The sequence below is a fragment of the Ambystoma mexicanum genome, chromosome 8 (genome assembly GCF_040938575.1).
Source record: "Ambystoma mexicanum isolate Mex_15411 chromosome 8, UKY_AmexF1_1, whole genome shotgun sequence".
Lineage (NCBI taxonomy): Eukaryota > Metazoa > Chordata > Amphibia > Caudata > Ambystomatidae > Ambystoma > Ambystoma mexicanum.
Window position 1 is genome coordinate 754,508,051 of NC_090929.1, and position 19,909 is coordinate 754,527,959.

At 44.7% G+C, this 19,909-nt stretch overlaps 1 protein-coding gene across 2 annotated transcripts in view; it reads left to right on the forward strand.

Moving 5' to 3' along the window:
- The window catches only part of PDLIM1 (PDZ and LIM domain 1), a 563,378-nt gene that overhangs the window by 225,572 nt on the left and 317,897 nt on the right, over nt 1–19,909 (forward strand). For both annotated transcript variants that reach the window (XM_069610591.1, XM_069610590.1), the window contains exon 3: nt 10,635–10,719. In XM_069610591.1, coding sequence (XP_069466692.1) covers nt 10,635–10,719 — 85 coding nt within the window. The remainder of the gene's footprint in view (nt 1–10,634; nt 10,720–19,909) is intronic.

The window sequence follows — 19,909 nt, forward strand, 5'->3', positions numbered from 1 at the left end:
ACTGCAGGGATACAGAAAAAGTCCCCAAGTGCGGGGGTTGCCAGGCAGGCCGTGGAGGTGTGTGTGACTGGCGGAGGAGGGACCTGGGCCCGGGAACAAAGGGTGGCTAGGTAACTAGTGCAGATTCAGAGGTCAGCAGGGGAGAGGAGGAGAAAAAAATCGGAAGCAAAGAGAAAGGTTTTGAGGTGCTTCCGGAACCGGGGATGGTTCTCCTCAAGTTTCAGGGAGGCAGGGAGGCGGTTCCAGAGGGAGGCCCCAGCCGAAGAAAGAGATCTACCACCAACTTGTTGCTTGGAGAAGCGTATGACCATAAGGGAGTTGGAGGAGGAAGAGCGAAGAGCTCGAGAGGGAAGATATTTAGGAAGAGAGAGTTGAAGGTGGTGTCCAGACATTTGGTCGACCGAAAACTGGTCGAAAGACATTTGGTCGACGCAATGTCATCGAAAACCAAATGGTCGATTTTTTTTTAATTATATATTTATTTTTCGGGTTTTCGTTTTTAAAAAAAAAGGGTTTTTTAGGGAAAAAAAGGAGTTTGGGGGGGCACCCCCCCTCCAAAAAAAAAAAAAAGGGTGAAAATAAAAAAATAAAAAAAATTCGACCATTTGGTTTTCGACCAAATTGGTTCGACCATTTGTCTGGTCGACCAATTTTTTTTAGACCAAATGTCTGGTAACTGTTGAAGGAATTGAGGCCCCAGGCCCCAGAAGGTCTTGTGGACAATGCAGAGGGTTTTGAACTTGATCCTCGCAGCCACTGGGAGCCAGTGCAGAGATTTCAGACCTGGAGAGATATGATCCCTGGACTTGAGGCCAAGGACAAGTCTTGCAGTATCCCCACATAAGAACATACTGCAGTTGGCTTTACCATTAAAAATGCATCAAACAGTATGAAAACATGTCCAAAATGCCAGTCTAGTGACATAATAACACTTACCATGCTTGCTTTATCAAAGATTCCCATACAAAATGTAATACCACAATAAGGAATGGCTATAGTGGCTGCATTACAATGCCAATCTAGCTACATAGTAACACTGATCATGCTTGCTTTATCATCCATGCCCAGTAAAACTCGCTAAGCCTGCCCCCTTTGTGCACCAGCGCCTCGCACTGAATGTGATTAGGTGCGAGTGTGAGGCGTCCAGGGAGCAGATGTGTCAGACGCTGGGGTCCCATGGTACTGCCATGACAAACTGCCTCCTCCCCACCCCCCGGAATCCCAAGTGTCTTGCAGGCACACAATCAATTGTGTGTGTGCGAGGTGCTGGGGGGCCTAGAGAAGGCATTTTTTACTGGGCATCTATCACAGATGCCCATTAATAAATGACATGCCTTCCCCCTGGGACCTCCAGCACCTCACATGCGCAGATAATCAATTATGTGTGCATGCGAGGCGCTGAAGGGCTTAAAGGGTCAGGCCTAACATTGCATTTGAGGCGCTAGGAATCCCAGTGGACTGGGCTGGCATTCTTTACGGGGCATACCCAATAAAAAATGCCATACCTGAGCCACAGTGCCTCACACGCACACAATGAATGTGATTGCGTGTATGCTGGGTGCTGGGGGGCACAGAGGTCAGGCATGGTATTTTTTATTGGACATTTTTGCCCAGTAAAAAAAATGACATGCCTGCCCCTGGGCCATAGTTCCTCACACATGAACACAATCAATGTAATAGTGCGTGTGTATACCAGGCTCCGAGGGCCCAGGGGGCAGGAAAGCTATTTTTTTTACTAGACATCTATGTCCAGTAAAAAATACCATACCTGTCCCCTGGGCCCCACAGTGCCTGATACACGCACACAATCAAAGTAATTATGTGTGTATGCAAGGCGCTGGGTGTAGGCATGGTATTTTTACTAGACCTTCATCATAGATGTCCAGTAGAAAAAATAACATCCCTGTCCCCGGGTCCACACTGCGCCTCAGACGCACACAATCAACATTACAATGTGGTGTATGTGAGGCACTGGGGGGGCCCAGGGGAAAAGCATGGTCTTTTTTATTTTTTACTGGACATCTATAATAATAATAATTTAGCATTTATATAGCACTACGAACCCTCAGGCATCTGAGTGCTGCTTATTATTACCCATGTTGTGTGGTGCTCATTTATCATCCTCGAAAGGATGAACGGATCGACCTCAGAAGGATGAAAGGCTGAGTTTGGCCCTGCCAGGATGTGAACTTTCGTTGGCAGGCTCTCTGCACGGATGTCAAAGCGAGCGTTCTACTCGCTGTGTTATCTGACCGGTTATCTATGATCAATATCCAGTAAAAACATACCATTGTTGTCCCCTGGGTCCCACAGCGCCTAAGAAGTTTAGATATTTTGGCCAGTAGGGATGGGGATTGTGCAACAAAGGCATTTTTAAAAGGCCTGTGTTGAACAACCCTCCTCTCCCCCTCCACCATATACCAAGGTGGCAAAGTGACTTGACGGTACATGGTTTAAATAAAGCTAGCTCAAACAGATTTGAAACATAGTGTCCATGCTTTCATTAAAGGGTCATTTACTCAGAACATATCATTATGTCAAGAAGAGGAGTAAGCAGGCTTTGATTACTTGTGGAAAGGGAAGGCCGTTGCTGCTGGACTATCGGGAAGTGGAACACAACCACTACCTTCTAGCGATGTAGAACAGTATAAGCTGATCGTAAATTCACAAGAAGTGCAGACTTGGCATGAGCAGTTTGGGGCTTTAACGCGCCAGTGTAGGCTGTGTTGGCTACATTGTTAGCAGCACCTGAGTACCGCATACAGGTGCAAATCTGGAGGATTGTAAATAAAACAAGCATTGGCAAAGCTTTCAGTTTTGGCTTTTGGGTAGGCATGGGAAAAGCATTGTCCAGACACTGCCCTAGAGGTAATAACTGACCGTTGATGCTAGCAGCTGCAAAATGGTGAGGTTGCCCAGGCATATAACAATGCCTGGCAATGCCTCATACTTGTATACAAGCCAACATGGTTGACTTTGCCAATGCTTGTTTTTAACAGTGACAAGAAAATGTGTGGAGTCACAAACAGAATACTTGTGCGCTATTTATCACTACTATATTCAGAAAAGGCGTCTCTAGCAGCAATTCCGTACCCACCAACCCATCCACAAAGGCTGGCAACAATTAACAATAGTATAATGAAAACGGGGGTAGGAATGCGCTTGACACTGTTAAACTAAAGTAAATCAACAGTCTTGCTGAATACAATGTTTTTAATAATAAAGCTTTCTTTGAAGAACAGCCGACACGTGTTTCGACACTTAGGTCGTTTTCAAGGCTGGTTAACACACATCGTAAATAAGAATAATATAGATGTTCAAAAAGATAACAAAGAAATAATCATTGAATACATAGCAGTAGAAAGATAATCGTTAAAATAAAGTACACATCGATATTCCAAAACGATAACGGAAATGCAAAAATAAAATAAAATGAATAAACATACCAGGAAAACATGCAGAGGGCGAGGTACAGCAGTTGTGGATCAGTAAAAACACAGTGAAATCAAAGATAACAAGAAAAGAAACGATTTAGAAAAAGATATAGACAATGTTCAGATGAGAAATCATCCATACGTATTACAGTTGGTACTCAAATATCATCTTAAAACTAACACCTGGTGTCTGGGCTCGCATGTGGTTGTGCCACGGGGTGCTGGCTACAGTTAGTTTTAAGATGATATTTGAGTACCAACTGTAATACGTATGGATGATTTCTCATCTGAACATTGTCTATATCTTTTTCTAAATCGTTTCTTTTCTTGTTATCTTTGATTTCACTGTGTTTTTACTGATCCACAACTGCTGTACCTCGCCCTCTGCATGTTTTCCTTGTTTTTAACAGGACTTCAGTGAAAGACACATATATTGCTTATAAATAGAGTAACTGAAGGCAGACCCTGTTAAGACATTTTAATTACACCGGCTGTTCACAGCTCCAATTTAGTCATCATCTCTCAGAAGCCTGCTTTAGAAGAAAAAACACTGGCTGGTACTTAGAGTGCAAAGTTTGATGGTAAGGTTTGATAAACCTACCTCAGATCACAGGAGGATGTGTTTTGGGCAGGGAGGGCGGGAAGTGGGTGGAAATGGCCATAGGGGATTAGTAAGGCCATGGGCAGTCAATGGGTACGTAAATAACCAAGCAACTCCTACAAGCTTTGTGCCCCTTCTCAGATGCCATTTATCCCTAGCTATACACGAATGCAAAGGTTTTGAAGTATCTGTGGTGCTTTGGTGCTACCTAATAGCCAATACAAAAATGAAAAAGTAGTGAGTAGTGAGGCCGGGTGAAAAGATACCAAGAGTGGAGAAATGGAGGCTTAATTGATCTGCCGGCAGGAAAGTACGTTGGCACTATGGGTAATCCTGGGTTGTCCAGCGAGCTCCATCTTCTCTGTCATGTACTCCGGTCTTCCTTTATGTAGGGCTTTTAATATGATGCACGGAAATCTCAATTGTATGCAAGTCTGGGCTGTGGGAGCCAGTAGAGGTCTAAGAGTGTGGGGTTGGGGTGGTAGAATTTACACTGGGCTGAGATTAGGCCTGCAAAGTCATAAAAAGACAGCCTTGGATGGGGCGAATGAATTTAGGGAGGCCAGGGAGCAGGGCGTTCCCAGCTTCCGTCTGAGACCGGTTTAGGTGTGCACCATGGAGTGAAAATTGCTGGGAGAGGAAAGGTTGGATCACCCAGAGAATAGTTTGCTGAGATAAGGCCAACTGTATGAGATTTCTTATGGATGCAATGTTTTTTGTTGTTTTTTTAGCCAGACGTTCAGAACTATGAGGGTAGCCTCCAGGACATAGAAGTCGAGGAGACGGTGGGGGAAGAAGTCTTTGATAGACATTTTACTATTGGAGGATGTGATTTGCCTCTCTTGATCAAGATGAATTTGGTTTTCAATTGGATTCAGTTTAAGCTACGCCTAGAACATCATGTCTGAACAGTGCCCTGACAAAATTAAAAAGACAATCAATCTCATGGGTCGATGACACTTTGGGATAGAGTTGTGGGCATCAGTGTATTGATGTAGAGCAGTGGTAGTCAAACCTTTTTATGCTAAGCCCCCCCCCGCATGCCCCCGTGGGGTAAAAATATTGTTTCCATTGCCCCCACAAGCTATAACTACTTATATTTTCTATTAAATGCTTCCATTTTCTATTAAAAGCAGTCAAATAATGACTCTTTGTAGCACTAATTTCACATGTGTACACTGCAGGTAAAAACAAAGTAATTGATAAGAGACCTACTTCTGACGTTCTCCTTCTTCACCATTCCTGCATAGCAACAGATTGACTTCGGAGCAAAACTAAAAGATCATCTTATCCAGGTTCCCTACATAGTTTTTGGATTTGATTTATTTTTTTGATTGTTTTGTGTGTTTTTTTTTGTTTTTGTTTTGTTTTTTTGCTCACCAGGTCCTAAAGGCAACTAATTTAAGATTTGCCCATCAGTATTTCATGAAGTAGATCATAATACCTTGGATTGTCAGATTTAAAAAGCATATAACCCATTAAGCAAAACATAATTCTGCCTGAAAGCATTTGTGTGATGGGCATAACTTCATGATCACTCTTGCAGGCAATATTTTACTGATTTTTTACGCTCTGAACGTTGTCATAAAGAAATAGAATGGGGCCACGCCCAGGATCAGTTTAGATCTAGAAACCCAAACCCTTGCATCTGTATTGCATTCTTTAGCTAAATGGCTCCCGTTCCACATTCCACTATGTGGTTTATTCTTCACCAGTGCTGTCTGAAAGAACATATCTGAACAAGGTGATGCCCAGGTTTTCAGAGGTTCGAAAATTGGCATTGAAAAACCTAACTGGTTAATATAAAACAAGCTGCGTTTTTATATTTTGCTCATACTGCATCCTGAACTACCCTCTGTATCCCTTTGCACTTCTAGGCATTGTTATGTTATGTTAAAGGTTCTTATACCGTGCACTGCTGCCACCTGTGTGGTTTCTTGCCACTCTGGCGGATCTGCTACCGAAGGGGAGGGAGTAAGTTAGTAGGACTGAGCAGGAGAAAGAGCAAGGGAGCTGTGATGTGCTGTTGGCAGCTTCAGTTCTGTTGACACTGTTCATTGAGCAGAGGTGTGTTGTTTGGTAGGTAGCCGCCATGTGCTGTTGGGCAAGGCTTTGTCTGGTTTGTTTCGTTGTTGTGGTGTCGTGAAGTGCATGAAGTTTATTGTGCTGTAGAGATATTGTTGTGTTTAGTTCATGTGTTTAGTTCAGAGATTGAGAGGTCTATGCAGAAGGGCGAGTTGTTAAGTGTTTGTGCCCCTTCCTACCCCTGCTGTTCTGACTAACTGTACCCTTTATCCCTTCCCCTGTCGTACATTCTGGTGTGCCCCATTTACCAACCCTACGGTGTATGCAGAAATGTGGGTTTTTAGTAGTTTAGTGACAGTGCCTATTCTACCTCCAGTGCTCTGACTAAGTGCCGCCCATATCCCTTCCCCTTCAGTACATTCTGGTATGCAGCAATTACCACCCCCATCATGGGTTCCTCCAGGGGGGGTTGTTCCCTGTGATCCATCAGTTCCGATTTTGGGACACCTCTCTCCCCTCTTTCCCCTCTATCAGTGGTGCAATTAAGTTGGGCCCCTTTCCCTCCCCTGTTTCCCCTTTGTCCTTCCTATCAGAGGCGTAGGCAGGGTAGGGCCTGAGGGGCAAGGCCCACCCAAAATCTGTAAATGCCCACTAAGCAGCGCTGTGTGGACATTTACAGATATGCCTGTCAGTGCAGTGGGCCCAACTACATTAGCATCAGGCCCCATTTGCTAGACAATCCTGCCTAAGCCTCTGCTTCCTATAGGGAAGGGTACACTCTAGGTCTCCCTTTCAGGCACCTCTCTTCTTCCCTGCACTCCACGCTGGTCCAGCCTACTCCCTCCATGCTTTCTCAGTAGTTTTGTGTTAATTTCATGGTTCATGGGTGCTGTTCTATTGTTTTCACCCCATTTGGAGCTGAAGAGCCAGGTTTTTAGATGTTTTCAGAATTTTAGGTGGTCCTTAATAGTTCGTTTTTCTCTCCAAAGTTCCAAAGTTTACAGCTAAGCAAAAGAATGCTGATCCAACACGTTTTTTTCTTCATGTGTGGTTTAGGCTCTAAGCAGATGTCGTCGCAGGATCTGAGTGTTCAAGTCGGCTGGTATATAGTGATAGTCTTTTGTATGAATTCCACTCTTAGGCCGTGGATTGCTCTGTGTTATGCACATTGTTTTGAAGGTGATTCGTTTTTTGACTGGAAGCCAATGTCACATCCTTGGCGCCGGAGTGATGTGGTCCCTTCATGAGATTTTGAGGAGAAGTCTGGCAGCTGCTTTCTGTATTCGTTGCAGTTTCCTCAGTAAATAGTCCGCCATTACGAGGTATAAACTGTTGACATAGTCTATCCTGGACAGTATGAGGGAGATGGCCGGTGTTTTGTGGTTGATGGAGAGGAATAGTAGAATCTTTTTGATTGTGTGTAGATGGAAGAAGCATTTCTTAATTATTGTTTACTTGCGGTTCTAGGGTTAGCTCGTCCATTAGGATTCCAAAGGTTTTGACGCATTTGGATGGTGTGGGTGATGTTCCCAATTCTGTGGGCCATGGGATGTACTGGTTGCTTCCTTGGTTGTTGTATGTAATCATGATTTCCCTCTTGTCTGGGTTGATTTTGAGGTTGTTAGTGTTCATCCTTTGGTAGAGTTCTTTGAGACAGTCTATTAGAGTTGTGTTATCCTCTTGTTTATCGCCGATTTTGAGATTATTTGAGTATCATCAGCGTAGTTCTAGCAAGTGAGCTGTCTTTTGTGAGGTTGATTAGTGGCGTCATACAGATGTTGAAGAGGAGCGGGCATACGTGGATACTTGTGGTACTCCACAGGTGGTGTCCCGCAGTGCAGATTTTAATGGTTTTATCCATACTGTTTTTGTTCTTTCAGACACAAAGGATTTAATCCAGAGCAGCGCTGTGTCAGTGATCCCGATTTCTTCCAGTCTCTTGATGATGATGATATGATTGTCTGTGTTGATTGCTGCTGCGAGGTCGGGTAGTATCAGTGGCGAGTTTATGTTGAAGTCTGCGTTGTTCTTTAGGTCGTCCCATATACAGAGGAGGTCCGTCTCATGGGTCTCAAGCCAACTTGTTCCTAGTCCAATACTTGGTGATTTTCTACAAGTTCCAGTATTTGGTCGCAGACATAGGTCTGTATCAGTTTTTCTGGATAGGGAATGTTTGAGATCGGTCTGTAGTTTGAGTGGGTTCCATGTGTTTCTAACAAATTCACTAATAACGAAAACTTGTGTAGTGAATCTAAAATACCAAATATTCATTTTTTTTCTTCAATTTGGGGTGGTCCCCCCAAGCACCCCATTTCCTTAACATTATTACCCCACAAAAACCCCATTGTCCCCTTTTTAATCCCTTACCCCACATATACCTTTACCCCAAAATTAAAAATGTTTGCTTTATTTTTGTATTCACTGAAAAAGTAATTTGTTATTTATTTTTTGTTATTTTCACTGTATACCATTTGAGAGGTCTTCCACATTGCCCGTTGTATCTTTGAGTAGTGGTTTGATGTAGGCAGATTTGAATGCTCATGGTACTCTCCCCTTTGAGAGTGACGGGTTCAAGAGGTTTAGCAAGCATTCCAATGGTGTACCGTGTGTAGTATTTATTTGTCGATGTCTGGTGGGCAGGGGTCCATTGAGGGAGCCTGCCTTGTTTCTTTTTTTCACCAAGCTGAGGAGTTTTTCTCTTGACATTTGGGTGAAAATGTTCATCCTGTTCTGTGGTCCCAGGATATGTAGGGGATGGTGCGCGGTCTGATTGAGTGGTCTACTTTGTATGACCCGGTGTAAGCCGGTGATTTTATTCTTAAAATGATCTGTGAGATCATCGCATCATTTTTGTGAAGGCACTGTTGTGTTATACCATCCAAGGGGATTTGTAATCTCGTTTGCGATGTTGAATAGTTCTGAGTGTTGGTGGCTTTTGTGATCCGGTCGTCGTATTTCTCTTTAGCTTTAACAGTTTCCTTTTTGTATGCTCGGATTTGTTTTTGATAAGTTATTCTTTTGGCTTGGTTGTAGTTTGCCATCTATTCTTGATCTAGTTTCTGTTTTTTTTTTATTATGTAGAGGTGGGGCGTGAACCATCTTGCCACTGCTTTCTTATGTGACAGGAGGAGAGGGTCTTCCGGGGAGATGCTGTCCATTGTTTCCATGATCCATTTCTGGAGTAGGTCTGCTTTTTCGTCTAAGTCAGTTGCGTCCAACGTTGCGATCGATGGCTTTGAGGATTATAGTTGTTCTTCTAAGTTCCCGCTTTTGACGGTATTCCAGTCTCTTTTCCAGATCGGGGTGAACGTTTGGGCCTTTTAGGATGCTTTTGATGGTAGTTGGATCACAAACGGTTTAATGAGGTGGTCGCTTCCATAGTATTTGTATGGGTGGTGCAGTTGAGATCAGTTTTTTTATTGTCGAAGATTGCATTAAGAGTGTTTCCTGCTGTGTGTGTAGCTCTTTTCACCATCTGACGTCTCATTGTCTCAAGCTGCTTAATTAGTGAATGTGGGGTAACAGAAGAGCAGGAAGAGACAATGATACACATACTTCCCGCCCACCTTTCTGCCTTCACTGCCTGCATTTGTGCAACTGCTCTCTCTAATAGCTCTACCCTGCAATGCCACAAATCTGCCATCACTACTTAATGGCATCATTACCATGCAATGCCAAGCACGATTTATTTTTACCCTACTGCCAAGCCTTGTCAAGGCCCTGGGTGGCAAAATTCAACTGCCAAAATAAACTTTCAAATAGATTGCTGTAATGTATAGCTTTAAGAACAACATTTTGCCTTCCCACCTACACAACATCTGCAAGAGTTGCCTCAGTAGACATTGCAAAATGTCTTTTTGCTTGCTAATAATGAGGACCAAGCTAAGAACGGAGCTGCCATCTCTCAACTCTATTGAGGATTAATCACAAGATGCACAGGCAACATCTTCCTACAGCAACGCATGCATAACCCTCTTTAGGTGAAGCACCAAGCACATTAGCTACAGTGCTTTGCTAAATAGGAGGAGGGCAGGAGCGAGTTAAGCAGAGGTGAAGGGGTGCTATGCAAAGATAGGGAGGTTGCACGGGCAAGGTAGCTCCATCGGAAAACACGGCAGACTTTCGCTGTATTGGATTAGTAGAAATGGTAAGTGGCAGGTGGTATCCAAGGGTGGAAGAGCCTCATATTAGACACTCCTTTGTGGATGAGCATGACTGGTGCATCCACCAGGTACTTTGATCAGTGGGGGTTCTACCCATTGCTCCCTTTAGCGATGGGACCCTTTCATTCAACTTCACTGGAATGATAAAATCCGAGATACATTGTCTTTGGCCGGAAGTAATATCCTTCAGATGAAACTATGTCAACTAAGGGGCACTTTGGAATTACTAACGTTGCTAAATAACAATGAGCCCTGTTGCATTGATTTGCTAATCGTAATACGTGTTATAATAGTCTTTTTTAAAGTCTGCACTTTGCTTGCTGTGTGCACTTACCATTAATGTGAAATAGTACAGTATTTTTCAAATTTATCAAAATACAGAAATTTATCAAAACATATTTATGTTTTTAGGGCTGAATCAAAAATCTGGAATCCCCTTGTGTCAGAAGATGGAAAAACAAATCCTTACAAGATGGATTTATCCTCCCAACAGCAGGTAACTACACACACGTTGTTTCTTGGCGTTCTCTTTCTTTGAAAGGCGTTTTGAAGGTTTTTGAACGTAATCTTTCCATTTTCGTAACGGTGTGCGAGGTGCATTTTGGGTGGCTCAGACACACAAATGCATTTTAAAGCATTTATTTGTTTACATCAACTTACGTTACCAACAAGACGTTTAGAACATACTGAACTTTCTGCTTAAAGAAATCGCTAAAAAGCAACCTTGGATGGGTTATTCTGAGCTAATTTTTCTTGGCTCAATTTGTACAGGCTCGGTCTGGCCTATAGGGCAATAGGCCCAGGCCGAACAACAAACACAAAATGCTGGTATGGGCTAGTGGTTTTGGTCAAAGTTGGCCACTTTTTTTGCCAATTTGGACCAGTTTGAGTTAATTCACTCTGCGGCAAGTAGCTTTGACCAGTGTTGCTGAAAAAATATTCTTTAAAATGCACAGTTTACATCAAACTTTATCAAAGATCTACCTCTTCGTTACTATTCAAACAGTGTTACAAAATGAATGAATTGCCATTTGCAAATGTGGGCCACTTTTTTTATTGGGGCCTGAGGCAATTATATGGCCCAGTCCGACCCTTAACTTGTATTCAAACAATCAGTGGTTGAGAGGCATGATAGCTGATCAAAATTTGAAAGCTCTTCATTTCGAAAAAAATTGAATTTGACATATTGATGACCCCTTAAAATAAATAAGGTAAATAGTAACTCAGCAATCGTTTAGTCAAACTGAATCAATTGCATAGTTTACTTAAATCCACATACCAACCCAATGTGCACAATGCTTATCCAATAGGAAGATTTGTGAATGCACAGCAACAGGCTATTGAAATTGCAGCCTAAATTCAATTAATTGATTTGCTCATGTAAATTCATTTAAAGCAATATGTAAGTATGCTGGAATACTATGTACCCTCGGGCAAAGGAGGTTCATATGTTGATGTGTTAAGACATGCATCTAATTTGTTTAAGAAAATTAGTACACATTAAGAGCGCACGTTCAAGGGATTCAAAGGTGAACTTGAAAATGATGGGGTACATCTTTCTGAGTCCACCAAATGCCTACCTTCTGTGATTGGGAATGAGATATTGCCTTCTTAGATTGACTTACAAAAGGTTGGGGAGAACAAGATGAGCATCCGGCTTCCCTGAGTTAAATCCTCCCGGAAACATTTGCCATCCGGTTTGGATCCCTCAATCTGTGGGTGACTGAGGTGGAGGGCTCAGACCCCTGGCCACGGATATGCTACAGAGTCAACATCATGCAGGAATTGAGGGACTCTGCAAAGGTGGACGTGCCCTCTGTATGTTCCCTCATCCTCTGCCCGACTATGGTTATGGCACCGGTGGCCTGGTAGAGGGAACGGGAAATCCTGCAGCACGATCCCTGCATGCAGTCCCTCTTGGCATGCATGTGTTCCACCTGCTGGCCCGCCAGTATCTCCAGTGAAGCCTGGCGCTGCTCTATGGCATCTAGCTGTGCCCAAATGGATGCTTTATTGTGTACGGGCACAGGTGGTGGGCTCTGAGGAGGCATGGGCCTGAAGCATGGGGTGTGGAAGCGTGTATCCTCCTCTTTATCGGTGGTGCGGCCGCTGCCTATGCCACGATGAGGATGTTTGGGCTGGTGATGAACTGTCCGAGATGAATGGAGGGTGTGCTAGTGCCCTGATGTCTGAGTGCCAGAGCGGGGAATGCCACTGTGTGGATTGCCACAGGGGCTGGCTCTGGAGTGGCTTTGGCAGCTTCAGTGTCAGCCGTGCCACTGGCAGATGGAAGGGCCTTTGGGCACTAATGTGGGGATGTTGCTTTCCTCATCCCTGCCAGACCTTTCACAGCTGTGGTGTCCTGTGGTCTTGTTGTCTTACAACTCCTCTTACTCCCGCTGCCTACAGGTCCGTCCTGTGCAGGGGTGGAGGTGGATGAAGTGGCAGCAGTCGAGGTGTCCAGGGAAGTGGAGGGCCCAGCCTCATCGCCATCCATAGACTGTGTACCTGTTGGGTGTATGACATGCTGTCAGTCATTTTACATACATGTCAGTGGGCTTGCAAGACACTCATGCGACATTGGGTTTGTTCTGCATGCACACATTTCGGATGATTGGCAAGGGTAGTATTATGCCAATGACTGCAGCTACTGCTAGGTGGAGGCAGTTCCTACATAGGGTGTCCATTGTGCATGCATGTGCACATTGCCTGTTGGCCTGCCAAGCTTGCTTGTTGCTGCCGGGGAGCTGGGGGTACACTTGCGAACATGGGCTGTTATGGCATACTTGGGTGCTTCTCACATTTCCGGGTCTCATGTTGGCCAAATGAGTGTTTTGGTTAAGGAGACCCGTTACATTTACACTGTGACGTAAGTAGCTCCCTGGTTAAAATATTCTGTTTTTTGCACTGCAGGATGCACATGAAAGCGGCAAATGTTGGCGTACAAGTGTGTACACCACCAATACCTTTCACCCATGCACTCCAAAGTGCGCAGCCGTTGACTGGCATGCTTGTATGCCAGGCAGCATTTTCTTTTTGTTTGTGAGCGCTGCTTGCCATGCTCGCATGGCAGGGAGCATGTACAATGGATCCCTATGGGGACCTCCTGCTTTTTGCTGGTGCATGAAGCCGGCAGACGCCTTAGGGCTCACCACCATCTGTGTTGGCATGATAATCCATGCAAGCGTGGATGCATCATCATTTGTATTGCTGAGAGGAAGGAGTTTGCGAGAATGCAAGTTGCGTTCCCCCCTTCCTCTCTGCCATACACTTGAATGAGAGCCATGTGTGAGGGGTCAGAAATGTGAGGCAGACAACTTGGTAAAGGTTTAACATAAGATGCTATTTTATTAACTCAAAAGGGTTTGTCAAACGCCACACTATCCTTACCCTGAAGAGGATTTCCGTGTCTATCAAAATTAACTAAAGGAAACGCTCTAACAAAAGGAATCTCTGCCTCACACTTGTACATTCAACAAACTCCTAAGGGAATATATGGCAGTTCAAATAAAACACAAATAATTTATGTCCAACATAAACCAAATAACTGTTTCTCCTTGTAACCTGGGTGAGATCCTCTTCCCCAGATTCAAAGCAGAATGTTTAACCAGCAGTACAAAATAGAAAAGTTCCATGTTGTAACCAGGTTCTGATTATAAAGTTCTTCTTGCTCCAAAAGTCTTTCACTTAGTGTTGAACACTTTTATTTTGGACATTTGTATGGCGCCTATTTACCAGAAAGTGTTTCCAGGTGCCACAAGACAAGGAGGGAGGGTGAACAAAGGAAGGTAACAACAATAACGGCCTTACCTGGTCTTGTGACATTAGGATTGTGCAAGTGCAGCAAGCAGGAAGTGCAGGGGGGTAAGGGAGAGAAGGGCGTAGGAAAAGGGGGGGCTGGGAAAGTGCAAGGTGGGGCCAGGAGGGCAAGTGCGCTGGGGAAAGAGATGAGGGTAAGTGCAAGGAGGAGGGAGAGCCAGACGCAAAGTCACGCAGTGACGTGAGGACGGGATGAGGGTGAGCTAGTGCGGAGCCGGGGGTGGCCTGGCCCTGTATGATGCAGAGGAGTCCAGGAGGCAAATTGCAACTGCACAGGAGAATCCGCAAGGAAGATGGAAGGAGGAGGAGAAGAGGAAGGTCTTGAGAAGCTTCCTGAACTTGGGGCGATCCGGCTCAAGTCTGAGAGGGGCAGGGAGGCCATTCCAGAGAAAGTCTCCTTTTGAAGAAAGAGATCTACCCTCCCACTCTCCCCCTCACCCCGCACTCTCTGCTTGGAGAAACGTCAGGCTGCAGAGAGTTTGAGCTAGAGGACCGAAGGGCTCTAGCAGGGAGGGATTTAGGGAGAGAAAGTTCGATATAGTGCGGTCCCAGGGCCGAGAAAGCCTTGTGGATGATGCTGAAGGTCTTGAATTTGATCCTTGCAGACACCGGAAGCCAATGGAGAGACTTCTTCTTAGAAAACAAAATATTTTCACAATTCATCTATATCGACACCAAGATTTTGTTAGAATGATTCCACAACAGTTCACAAAATCTTCTTCTTCATCTTCTTCTTCCCGGCATCCGATCTGCAAACAGCTGTGGCCACGTCGTCTCTGCTTTCCTTCTCCTTCTGTTGTGATTTGCTTCATGGAGTCACAGCAATCGCTCCACCTCCTACTGCTTCTCATGGGCCTGCACATGAGGGGTTCTTATATACTTAATAGTCTCACTCAGGTGTGGGTCATTGGAACTACTAGACTGCACCTTACAGTCTAGTGCCTCTAAATCCCTCATCCTCGTCCCAGTACTTTGCACATTGTGGGACTTGAAGTCATCAATGTTCGAAGTACCTCTTTTATTCTGAACATGGTTTTCAAATGTACCTTCCTCACTTCTATCATTAATTACATCTTTAAACAGAATATTAAAAGTACTGAAGGAGTGTTTCAGATTGAAAGCAGAATTAGGTTTATCAGAATTTAGGATGTTAATGTTCTGATATTTACTTTTAGCATTCTTCTGTTGACTGACTACAAGAGTTTTTACCACTATAAATGTGGGCAACTTTATGAAGGAGGGTCTTATTCCTAATAAATGATTGATTATGACAGTTTTCACAACCCCCAAGATGGATAGCTTTGGGAAAGTGAACCTCACTCTGACAAGCCATTACATATTCTGGCATCACTGAAATCTCTTCCTCTGAGGAAGACAAATACAGCATCCATCCCAACTGAGTCCTCCTGTTCCCTTGGGACCCTTCTCCTCTGAGGTGATCCACCAGGGCTGCCTTACCCTGGCCACCTGGGTGGAGACTTTAGGTAGGGTTTTTGTGAGGACTCTGTAGGATTCATCACACATGACATTAATGAATGGCAGCGAAGCTTTGCACACTCCTTTTTACACCATTCATTGCTGTTGGGGTCTCATGCTATTTGAGCTCCTCCATGTGTAGGCATGAACATTTCAAGTATGGTGCATCTGCATTGCTATATTTCTCCCACACTCCAGTCACATATGCGTTAACTCGCTGTCCATTTGCACTGATATGTGTTCGCCCATTCCCTTATCCATTATGTCCATCTACGTTGGGGGATTCATGCTTTGGCCAGTGAATTGAGATACAAGTGGGGTCTGATAGACTTACTGCCATCGTTGTGGCTTTCTGCTCCAGTCTCTGTGCTCCCAATCCCCTCAATCCGCTCCATGTGGAGGATGGCCTTCTCCTTTCATGGTGTGAGGGGTTCCACAGTGCTACCTCCTGTGGCTCATTTCGGGTAAGTCTTTTTCCATCTCCTGTGACCTTTTGTCTTACTCTGTAGTCGGGTGTCAACAGGAAATAGGAGATTGAGAGTGGTTTGAGTTTTAAAGATGGCCGCCGCTGTGCTTCCCATTCCGGCGGTGACGTTATTTCCACTGGCGGTAATACCGCTAGGTGGGCCGGCGGTAACGGTAATAACGCTGTATCTGGGATAGCCATTATCAGCGGTAATACCACAAGATGGTGTTACGGCAGGTGGAGTATGCACGTAACCCTCAAGTCATGATATGGCAGTAATTCCACCAGTCATCGAAGGGGTAACGGTAATACTGCAGAGGCAGAATTACCGGTGTATTATCATCCAACTAGTAATGAGCCCCAAATTGGTGTTTCTGCATTGCCCCAAAAAATGTCTATGCATCTTCCCGCCTAAGAGTTTTGAGGTTTGCTGTGTTAAATGTCTACACATCAAATGAGAATCAACATGCATGGCATAATTTCAAGCCTCAATGGCAAAAGCGAGATTGATTCTCAGAAAGGAAAATGTCTATATTCGTGGATTCATCTGTCAACATTTAGTCCAAGTGTGTCTTAATTTTTCATCCCATTGGTTCTTTTGCCAATCCTAAATCGGGTCTAATCCCGAAGAATTTCGTCAATCAATGGATTCCTTACAAAAGATTCCTTACTGTAGAGATGTCAGTATGGTGTAGGTAAGATGGCAGAGACAGCTTAATGATGCACTTATACTCTCGCTGCAGGGAATGCTACCTATTGTCTCATGTGTCAGTTCTACCATTCCCTCTTACGTTGTGTTCAGTGAAAGAGGGGTGCCTCGTTACCATCAACCTGTCCCGCCCATGAACCTCGACTTGCAATGACGACCTCTCGTTGGTATGGCATTACAACACACCAAACATAAGCTGCAACAAAACCTAGCTGTACCTGCCGTGTCATGCACTGGGCTCACCCTGTGTGTCTCTCTCGCTCTTTCTCGCTCTGTCTCATTCCATGTGGTTTAGGGTCGCGTAGTTGGATGCATGTTTGCATGCCAGCCATTGTTGCCAGCTTCGTGACTAAATGAAAATAAGCAGCTCTATTGGGGGGCTGTGGTTTATTTTAAAAAGCCAAAAGCAGCTATTTAAAACAAAGGAACTAGCTGTGTAGCTGTAGAGAGATGATGCTATGATCATAGTTCCCAAGGGAAACAACTAGAAAGGGGACACCCGGACCTCAAGAGGTATGGGGTGCGGAGAGAGCTTATGATTAGGAAATCCGCCCTACTTAGGGAAGGAAAAGTCGCCACCTCTGGGAGGAGTCTCTGGGCACACACCGAAGCATTTAATACAGGAGAACTAAGGACAAAATCAAGAGGCGTAACACACACATACCCTTGTCAACCATTCTCTATGCCACACTAAACTAAACAATGCTACATGGTAATGAAGGGTTATCCTCGCTCATCCGTGGCTGACTATGGTGCTCCCAATCTATCCCGGCCTACATGGCGTCACCTACTTGATTGCTACCTGGGCAGCTGTCTGGTGCCCTCAAAGTGAATTTTGCCACATTTCAATGCGATTGCACAGGCACACAAAGTCCTCCTCTTGCAAATGGGGCCCTCTCGCTGGAAATGATTGGACTGTGGGGTCATGTTCCTGAAGATGGCACCTTGTTATGCTGACCTGGGGCATCACTGCAGCAGAGACATGTGGCCTCATTGAATATATTGACATTTCATCAAGTGAGCAGACAACCTTGATGTTTTGATTGCACTGCAAAGCTGTGCCGCACCTGCCACATGCCTGACATTCAGTGGGTGGACTACTTGCTTTGGATTTCTGAGGGGTAAATTGTAGCTAGTGGATGCTGTGATCCTGTCTCCTTCTTAACATTTCCCAAAATTGCACTGCTCGTCTCGTGTTGGGAGGGCCTGGGCAAGCTTCTGTACACCTTGCCTGACAACGAGACATAGGGCGTGGTGGCTTTCAAAAGACTGCTGACTTTTGACTTGTTGGACTCGCTGGCATAATGGCCTATGAGAGCATCACATGAGAACTACTTGGAATCACAGTAAAAAAATGACATGGATGGCTACACGAGGTAGCATTCCTGCGTGGCAAGTGAAAATCCTACCGTGGACTCCAAGGATGCTTAGTGAAAAATGTTGACCCACAAAGAAACATAGGCTAGGAACTGTTCGCATTCAACAAGTCATGCCAACTGCCAATCGACGTGTATGTCAGGAGACTCTGCAAACTGATTGCATGCTGCGACTTTCACAACGTCAGAAACCAAGAACCCAGCAGATTATGCATTATCGAAAGATATTAATCCAGATGTCTGCCTACTATACTGTTTAACGAACCAGTAACTCTTCATAACATTATTCCCATGGCGTGAATGGGGGCCCAAGCAGAGACACATGCAAGTCACATGAAAAAGTGAAGAACCCTGATTAGAAAAAAATATGTTATGTGAACCCCTGGAAAGGAGAATGAGATGACATCAACAATTCGTGAGATGAGGCAAAGTGACAGAATCGCAGAAATCATGAGGCGGGATGTGCCACCGGTGTAGGATTCTTTTTATATACAAGGACAAATATTAAGCTTGGGGGTCATCAATACAGCCAGATAAACCCTTGAGCAAGAGTGCAAATCCACAATCGGAACAAATGTAGTAGCGAATCAACACTTACCCATATCTCGGTCAGAAAGCAACTCCGATTAATATGCATATAGATTTTCTGTGCACAGCGATGATGGGGCTATAGAACTCTTAGTCCGTGATCATACGGCTAACTTTATGAAGCCCACTAAACATCTGCATCACTGAATATGGCAAGGAGAGAGTCCAGCCTGCACTCAACTTGTTTATTACCAGGCACCTCACCGCCTCCTCCTGCGCAACATCTTTCCTCACTGTTCCGTATTTGGTCTTCCTGTTCAGATCTGGCAACCCTTGGTGTTTTCAGAATAATCTCTTGACCCCCCTCCTGTTTCTTGGTCACTTCCCCTCACTGCCATTGCACTGTTCTTACAACCCATGATGCACATCTCTGCCTCTTTCCCGTTCCTTTCCCTCATCAACATTCTCCTTCCTCCCCTTGCACTCACCATTCCCAAGTTGGTCTACGATGGACATACATGGCCACTTGTCTTTCTGCCCACCCTCTCGTTCAACAATCCCTTTTCCTACTCCTTTGCAGATTTCTCCACTTCCCGTACTGCTTCCTCCGCCATTAGGGGGAGACATCATGGTTTCTCTTTTCTCCATCTGGCTCACCTCCTGAAGTGCTAGCCGCTGACTCTGACAGTTATTTTCCAACTCCTTCTCTAGACCTGTCGTCCTCATACATAGTTTTCGTCTCTATCTTCTCTTTACCTCTCTGTGTGTCTTTCTCACTCTGTCTCTCAGACCTCCGTTCCTTTCACTTAACATGTCCATCTCACCTTCTGCTGTTCTGATCAAGGCTACTCTCCTTTAGTTATACATACGTTCTCCTCTTTTTCACCCATATTCCATTCATTGTCCTCTCTTACCTTGCCATTCTATTCAATACAATCCCTTCCCTTGCTTTCCTTCCCTCATCCTCTCTACTCACCACTACTTAAACCTCCCTCATGTTTCTGTGTCTCTTGCTTCCATCCCTTTCTCTTCTGCCTTTGCCCTATTTGGCTACTGTCACATGCTGCATTATTTTTTTTTTAAATGTGTTTATTTTAAACCAAGGCAGGACAATTTACATATCAAATTGCGTAAAGATTTCACACCAATAACATTTCTTTTTCGCTTGTGTTCTCCCCCCTCCTCCACCCCACCCTCTTGGAGCACATCGTTCCCCCCCCCTGTCCTCGCACTCCACAGGGCTGACTGTCCGTCGCCCCCATCCCTCAGGTGGGCCCTTGGTCTCTCAGAGTCCATCACGCGCTGAGGGGTT